At 75.9% G+C, this 8,156-nt stretch overlaps 1 protein-coding gene across 1 annotated transcript; it reads left to right on the top strand.

Moving 5' to 3' along the window:
• The first annotated feature begins 17 nt into the window (after positions 1-17).
• MAP3K11 (mitogen-activated protein kinase kinase kinase 11) lies at positions 18-7,462 on the top strand. The gene is made up of 10 exons (XM_072881557.1): positions 18-66; positions 2,055-2,546; positions 3,362-3,542; positions 4,275-4,423; positions 4,747-4,916; positions 5,941-6,172; positions 6,273-6,389; positions 6,738-6,822; positions 6,902-6,978; positions 7,075-7,462. The coding sequence occupies exons 1-10, from the start codon at positions 18-20 to the stop codon at positions 7,326-7,328; spliced, it is 1,806 nt and encodes a 601-aa protein (XP_072737658.1). The 3' UTR covers positions 7,329-7,462.
• Positions 7,463-8,156: the final 694 nt, after the last annotated feature.

An 8,156-nucleotide genomic window follows, 5' to 3' on the forward strand; every position in this document is an offset into this window, starting at 1 on the left:
GCCGCCGCCCCGCGGCCATGGGCGGCCCCGCCACCCCGCTCCGCCGGCGGCCGCCGCCGCTTCCGGGTCCGCGCCGGAAACGCTCCGCAGCGCTTCCGGGGCGCGCGGCTGGCGTCACGCGTGCGACCCCTTTCCGGACGCACGCGCGACGCGGGAGCATGCGCAGGAGCGCCGAGCACAGGGGAGGGAGGGGCCGAGCGCGCGCGACGGGAGGGACACGCCCCCTCCCGCTCGGAGCGTGCGCGCTAGCGCCGCTCGAACCCACGGATGCGTAGAGCGCGTGCGCCCGGTGCGACACGCCCTCCCAGGCGCCTGGAGCATGCGCACCACCGGGCGCCTGGAGCATGCGCACCACCGCGTGCGCCAGACGGAGACGCCCGCCCCTCCCTTCCCGCCCTGAGCATGCGCACTAGCGGAGAGCGCCGGCGCCGACGGCCGCGTCTCCCCGGAACGGAAGCGCCTCCGCGCATGCGCCCCGAGCGGGGCGCTTGCCCCGCCCTCCCCCGCCGCGCCTGCGCGGAACGCAACGCGCCCGCTGGGGCGCGGGGGGGGGGAGGGGGCTTCGCGCATGCGCGCAACGGGAGCGGGGCCGGGCGGCGGGGTCCCCCCGCGGCGCTTCCCGGGGTCCCGGCCTGGGCCCGCGCCGCGGGGCCGCCCCGGCTCTCGGGGCCCCGCCCCGCCCCGCCGCGGGCCCCCGCCTCGGGGTAGGCCCCGGGGCCACCGGGCCGCAGGGTGCGCGCGTGCGTGCGCGTCCCCAGCCCGGTCCCGCCGTCCCCAAGTGGTCCCAGCGGTCCGCGCCCCCCCCCCCCGTGGGCCCAGGCGTCCGGTCCCCGACGTCCCTCCCCCCGCCCCGAGGGCCCGGGCGTCCGGGCCCCCCCAGCCCAGCGCCGGGCCCGCCCCGTCCGGCCCTGGTTCCTTTTCCTTTGTCCCGGTGACAATGTCCCGGCTCCGCCTTCCCGGTGCCGCCTCCAGCCAGCGCGGGCCGGGCCGGGCCGGGGGGGGACCGCCGCCGACCCCGGGAACCCACAGGCGGCCGGGCCGCCCCCCTTTCCCCCCCTCCCCAGCCCCGCCCCGGGGGACGCCGCCAGACGCCGCTTCCTTCCCCCCCCCGGGAGACGGGGGGCACCGGCGGGGACCAGGCGGGGCCGGGCCGGGGGCGGAGGGGGGGGCCCCGGGGGACGGGAGGGGACAGAGGGGACCCGGGGGGAGGGGGGCGGAGGGGACCGGGGTGGGGGGGGAGGGGGCGGAGGGACCCTGGGGGCCCACAGGGGCTCGTAGCGGCCGGGAGGGGCCGTAGGGACCCCCGGGGACCTATAGGGACCATAGGGACGCACAGGGACCTGCGGGAGCAACAGGGACCCGTAGAGGTTATAGGGACCCGCGGGGACCTATAGGAGCCACAGGGACCCCCAGGGACCCATAGAGACCGTAGGGACTCGTAGGGACCCATAGAGACAATAGGGAGCTGTAAGGACCGTGGCAGCTCGTAAGGGACCTATAGAAACTACAAGGACCTGTAGCTACTGTAGTAACTTATGAGGGACCTATAAGAGCTATAGAAACCCATAGAAACTCAGGTAAGGTATAGAGACCCGTGGGGACCCCCAGTGACCCCCAGGAGCCGTAGGCCCCCATAGACCCCCAGAGGCACCCATAGGCCCCCATAGACCCCCATAGGCACCCAGAGGCCTCCGTAGGTCCCCCGGTGCCCCAGCGGGACCCCCAGGAGCCAGCAGACCCTACAGGCAGCACCTATAGGGCCCCTGGTGACCCCGGTGACCCCTAGGCGCTATACGGCCCCTATGGGGTCCCCCGGGCACCCATAGGCCCCCCCGAGGCAGCCATAGGACCCCCCGAGCGCCCGTAGGCCCCCCCAGGCACCCATAGGACCCCCAGCCACCCCCCCAGCACCACCACTGGGGGCCGGGGCGGGGGGGGAGCACCCCATGGAGCGGGACCGGGCGTCCCCCTCCCTGTCACCCCTGGGGGGGTCCCGCTCCCCTTCCCCCCCCTTCCTGGGGGGGTCCCGCTCCCCCTCCCCGTCCCCCCCCGAGGGGTCCCGCTCCCCTTCCCCCTCCCCGGGGGTCCCGCTCCCCTCGCCCCCTCCCCGGGGGGTCCTGCTCCCCCCCCGGGGGGGGGCCCGGCGCGGGCGGCTTTCGGGGAGCTGCGGCTGGAGGAGGTGATCGGGGCGGGGGGCTTCGGGAGGGTCTTCCGGGGGACGTGGCGGGGGCAGGTGGTGGCGGTGAAGGCGGCGCGGGGGGACGCGGGGGCGGCGGGGGCGGCCAGCCTGCGGCGGGAGGCCCGGCTCTACGCCCGCCTGCGGCACCCCAACGTGGTGGCCCTGCGCGCCGTCTGCCTGGAGCCCCCCCACCTCTGCCTGGTGATGGAGTTCGCGGCCGGGGGACCCCTCTCGCGGGCGCTGGCGGGGCGCAGGGTGCCCCCCGCCGTCCTCCTGGATTGGGCCCGCCAGGTGGCCCGGGGGATGCGGTACCTGCACGCCGGGACCCCCGTCCCCCTCATCCACCGCGACCTCAAGTCCAGCAACGGTGAGCGCGGGCTGGGGGGGGGACGCACGGGACACGGGTGCCGCCTTCGGGGGGCGAGGGGGGCGCCCACGGGTGCTGCGTGCGACGGGGCGTTGGAACCCCCCGGCTCCTGCGTGCGGAGCAGAGGGGGACCCTGGAGCCTCTTGGGGGTCAGGGCCAGGGTCCCCAGGGTGGGGGGTCCCAAACGCCGGGGTGCCCGGGGACGATGGGTCCCAAACTCTGGGGTCCCCAGGGTGGGGGGGTCCCAAACTCTGGGGTCCCCAGGAGTGATGGGTCCCAAAGTCTGGGGTCCCCAGGGTGGGGGGTCCCAAACGCCGGGGTGCCCGGGGATGATGGGTCCCAAACACCGGGGTCCCCAGGGTGGGGGGTCCCAAACTCTGGGGTCCCCAGGAGCGATGGGTCCCAAAGTCTGGGGTCCCCAGGGTGGGGGGTCCCAAACTCTGGGGTTCCCAGGAGCGATGGGTCCCAAAGTCTGGGGTCCCCAGGGTGGGGGGTCCCAAACGCCGGGGTGCCCGGGGATGATGGGTCCCAAACACCGGGGTCCCCAGGGTGGGGGGTCCCAAACGCCGGGGTGCCCGGGGATGATGGGTCCCAAACACCGGGGTCCCCAGGGTGGGGGGTCCCAAAGTCTGGGGTCCCCAGGGTGGGGGGTCCCAAACACCGGGGTGCCCGGGGATGATGGGTCGCAAACACCGGGGTCCCCAGGGTGGGGGGTCCCAAACTCTGGGGTCCCCAGGGTGGAGGGGTCCCAAACGCCGGAGTCCCCAGGGTGGGGGTCCCGGACACCGGGGTGCCCTGACCGCCGCCCCCCGCAGTGCTGCTGGCGCAGCCGGTGGAGGGGGACGACGTCAGCGGGAAGACGCTGAAGATCACCGACTTCGGCCTCGCCCGGGAGTGGCAGCGGACGACGAAGATGAGCGCGGCCGGCACCTACGCCTGGATGGCGCCCGAGGTCATCAAGGCCTCCACCTTCTCCAAGGGCAGCGACGTCTGGAGGTGCCGCATGGGGTGGGGGGCCCCGGGGGGCGGGGGGAAGGATGGGGACCCCCACCCCCGAGTCCTGGCACGGGGGTAGTTTGGGGTGCCTGGGTCCATGGGTGGGGGGTGCCTGGGCGTCCTGGGGGAAGATGGGGACCCCCACCCCTGAGTCCTGGGGTGCCTGGATCCATGGGTCTGGGGGTGGGGGGTCTGGGGGTGCTTGGACCCATGGGGGGGTCTGGGGTGCTCGGACCCCTGGACCCATGGGGGGGTCTGGGGTGCTCGGACCCCTGGGCCCATGGGTGGGGGGTCTGGGGGTGCTCGGACCCCTGGGCCCATGGGTGGGGGTCTGGGAGTGCTCGGACCCCTGGGCCCATGGGGGGGGTCTGGGGTGCTCGGACCCCTGGGCCCATGGGTGGAGGGGTCTGGGAGTGCCCGGACCCCTGGACCCATGGGGGGGTCTGGGGGTGCTCGGACCCCTGGACCCATGGGTGGGGGGGTCTGGGGGTGCTCGGACCCCTGGGCCCATGGGTGGGGGGTCTGGGGCGCTCGGACCCCTGGGCCCATGGGTGGGGGGGTCTGGGGTGCTCGGACCCCTGGGCCCATGGGTGGGGGGTCTGGGGGTGCCCGGACCCCTGTGTCCCTGGGCGGGGGGGTTGCAGTGCACCCAGACGCCCGGGTCCCTGGGGTCCCCCGGGGGGGGGGCACGGGTCAGAGCGGGCCCCGGGGTCTGACGCCCCCTCCCCGCAGTTACGGGGTGCTGCTGTGGGAGCTGCTGACGGGGGAGGTGCCGTACCGGGGGATCGACGGGCTGGCGGTGGCCTACGGGGTGGCCGTCAACAAGCTGACGCTGCCCATCCCCTCCACCTGCCCCCAGCCCTTCGCCCAGCTGATGGCAGGTCTGCGCCGGGGGGCCGGCCCTTTGTGGGGTACCCGGACACTTGGGGGCTGGGGGGGGGCCCGGGCACCTGGGTCCTTTGTGGGGTTGGGGGTCCCCGGCCACCGGGGTCCCGGGGTGGCGGGGGGGCCCCGGATGCCTGAGCCCTTGGGTGGGGGGGACGCAGGGTGCCTGGACCTCCGGGTTCCTGGGTGGGGAGTGGGGTGGGGGGGGGTTTGGGGGTGCCCGGACACCTGGGTGCCCTGTGGGACCCCCTGGGTGACGTGGGGGATGCCGGGGTCCCCTGGGAGCCCCCCGGCCCCTAACGCCTGGGTGCCCCCGCAGCCTGCTGGGAGCAGGACCCCCACCGGCGGCCGGGCTTTGGGGACATCCTGCGGCGGCTGTCGGGGCTGGAGCCGGGGGGGCTGGGGCCCCCCGAGTCCTTCCACTCCCTGCAGGAGAGCTGGCGCCGCGAGATCCAGGGGCTCTTCGACGAGCTGCGGGCGCGGGAGAAGGTGCCACCCCCGGGGACCCCCAGGACCCTCCCCAAACACCTAGGACCCCCCAGACCCTCCTGGGACCCCCAACACCTGAGACCCCCGGGACCCTTCCCAGTCCCCCTGAACAACTGGGACCCACCTCAGACACCTGGGGACCCCTGGGAAACCCCAGATCCTCCTGGGATCCCCTGGGACCCCCTTGGGACTCCTCCCCCCCCCCCGACTCCTGGGACCCCAGGACACCTGGACCCCGGGACTCCCTGAGTGACTGGGACCCCCTGGGAACCTTGGGGACACCTCGGAACCCCTGGGATCCCTTTGGGACCCCCCGGGACACCCCAGATCCTCCGGGACCCCCTGGGCCCCCCGGGACACCCCCAGATCCTCCGGGACCCCCTGGGCCCCCCGGGACACCCCCAGATCCTCCGGGACCCCCTGGGCCCCCTGGGACACCCCCAGATCCTCCGGGACCCCCTGGGCCCCCCGGGACACCCCAGATCCTCTGGGACCCCCTGGGCCCCCGGGACACCCCCAGATCCCCGGGACTCCCTGGGCCCCCGGGACACCCCCAGATCCTCCGGGACCCCCTGGGCCCCCTGGGACACCCCCAGATCCCCGGGACTCCCCTGGGCCCCCTGGGACACCCCCAGATCCTCCGGGACCCCCTGGGACCCCCTGGGACACCCCCAGATCCTCCGGGACCCCCTGGGACCCCCTGGGACACCCTCACATCCCCTGGGACCCCCTAGACCCTCCTGGGACACCTTGGAACCCCCTGGGATCCCTTTGGGACCCCGGGACACCTGGGACTCCCCTGGGCCCCCTGGGCCCCCCAGATCCCCCGGCACCCTTCGGGACCCCCCTGGGACCCCTCGGTGCCCCTGGGACACCCTCCGACCCCTCGGGACGCCCTCGGGACCCCCACGGGCCCCCCCAAAGGCCGCCGCGGGGGCCCCCTCCTGCCCCGCTGCTGCTGACGGCGGGTCCGTGTCCCCGTGTCCCCGTGCCCCCGTGCCCCCCGTCCCCCCCCGTCCCCCAGGAGCTGCGGAGCCGGGAGGAGGCGGTGGCGCGGGCGTCGCGGGCGCAGCGGTGCCAGGCCGAGGCGCTGCGGCAGCGGGAGGCGGCGGTGGCGCGGCGGGAGCTGGAGGTGCTGGAGCGGGAGCTCAGCCTGATGCTGCGGGGACCCCCCCGGCCCCCCCCGGCCCCCAAACGCCGGAGACCCCCCTTCCGCCGGCCCCGCCGGCCCGCCGACCACATCAGCATGCCGCAGGGTACGGGGGGGGGGCGCTGGGGGGTTTTGGGGGGCAGTTGGGGCTGGGGGGTTTTGGGGGGCTGGGGGCTCCGCTGACCCCTGTGCCCCCCGCCCCCCAGATTTCAAGCACCGCCTGACGGTCCAGGCCGCGCCGGGGGGGGACCCCCGGAGCCGCGACCCCCAGGAGGGGCCGGGGGGGGGGTCGCCCCCCTTCCCCCGCCTGCGCGCCATCCAGCGTGAGTGACGTCAGCGCCCGGGGCGCGGGGGGCGGCCAATCGGGGAGGTCCTGCTAGCGATGTCACGCTTGCCGGGAGGTGATGTCACGGTCCTGACTTGGTGGGGAACCCTGGGTGGTGATGTCATCACCGCTGAGATATGACATCGCCAGCCGGCTGGCGGAGGAAGCGACGTCACAACCAGGCGGGAAGAGAAGGGAGAGAAAATGACATCACGGACCCGCTGGGATTGGTGGGCGGGGTGTGACATCACGGTTACGGGGGGGCGCGGTAGCGTTTTGCATCGTGCTGCGTCGGGTGTGACGTCATGCCATCCCGGGGATGACGTCACACCCCCTTACCCCCCAGTGGAGCCGGAGGAGGAGGAGGAGCCGGCGCGGGGGCTCGGGGGGCCGGAGCGGCGCGGGGGGAAGGGCTGCGCCCCCAACGGCAGGTGGGTGCCGGACCCCTGGGGGGGCCGGGGGGGTCTGGGGGGCCCTAACCCCCCCCCGACGCCTGCGTCCCCCCCGCAGGCGGAGGCTGCGGCCGGAGGAGACCACCTGGTACCTGGACGCCGACGAGCTCAGCCCAGGGGACGCGTCCCCCAACGGTGAGTCCCGGGGGGTCCCCGGGGGGGGGGCCCCGGGGGGTTCCCTGGGGTCCCACCCCAGCTGACACCCCACCCCCCCCCCCCCATCTCTCGCAGGCGAGGCCGGGCCCCCCGAGCCCGAGGAGGGCCGGGGGGAGCGGGGGGGGACCCCGCGGCTGCTGCGCCGGGCGCTGCTGCGCGGCTCGGCCCTGCTGGCGTCGCTGGGGCTCGGCCGCGACCTGTCCCCCGCCGAGACCCCCCGCAGCCCCCGCCCTCCCCCGGCCTCCTCCGCCTCTCCCCCCGCCGGCCCGCCCGGACTCCCGGGACCCCCGAGACGGGGCGGGCTCGCACCGCGGGGTCCCCGGAGCTGAGCTCGCCTGGGACCCCTGAGCCAAGCCGGGCCCGGACCCCCGGCTCCCCGGAGCTGAGCTCGCCCGGGACCCCTGAGCCGGGTCGCGCCCGGACGCCCGGGACCCCTGAGCCAAGCCAAGCCCGGACGCCCGGGTCCCCGGATCCGAGCCGAGTCCGGACCCCTGGGACCCCAGACCCAGGTCAGGCCCGGACCCCTGGGACCCCCGAGCAGGGGCGAGCCCAGACCCCTCGGGCCCTCGAGCTGAACTGGCCCCGGACCCCCGGGACCCCTGAGCCGGGTCGTGCCCGGACCCCTGGGACCCCCGGGACCCCTGAGCCGGGTCGCGCCCGGAGCCCCGGGACCCCCGAGCTGGTGCTGCAGCCGTCGCCCCTGGGTGCCCGGAGACCCCGCGAGCTGAGCCCGGGCGCTGGGACCCCCGGGTGGGGTAAGTGGGCTTGGCGGGGGGGTCTGTGGGGTGGTTGTGGGGCAGCCGGGGGGTCTGTGGGGTGGCTATGGGGTGGTTGGGGTGTCCACGGGCTGGTCACGGGGGTCTGTGGGGAGCTTATGGGGCAGTTGAGGGGCTTTGGGGCCGTTACGGGGCAGTTTGGGGGGTGTGTGGGGCAGATACGGGGGTGGTTCGGGGTCCAGCGGCTCGTTATGGGACTCTGCGGGGGTTATGGGGCAGCTGGGGGCCTGTGGGGCAGATATGGGGTGGTTGGGGCATCTGTGGAGTGGTTATGGGGCTCTATGGGGTGGTTGTGGGGCAGTTGGGGGCCTGTGGGGGTGGTTGGGGGCAGGCGGGGGCGGTTATGGGCTCTGTGGGCAGTTATGGGGCAGCTGGGGGGGC

This window comes from Ciconia boyciana, chromosome 16, assembly GCF_034638445.1.
Source record: "Ciconia boyciana chromosome 16, ASM3463844v1, whole genome shotgun sequence".
Classification (NCBI taxonomy): Eukaryota; Metazoa; Chordata; class Aves; order Ciconiiformes; family Ciconiidae; genus Ciconia; species Ciconia boyciana.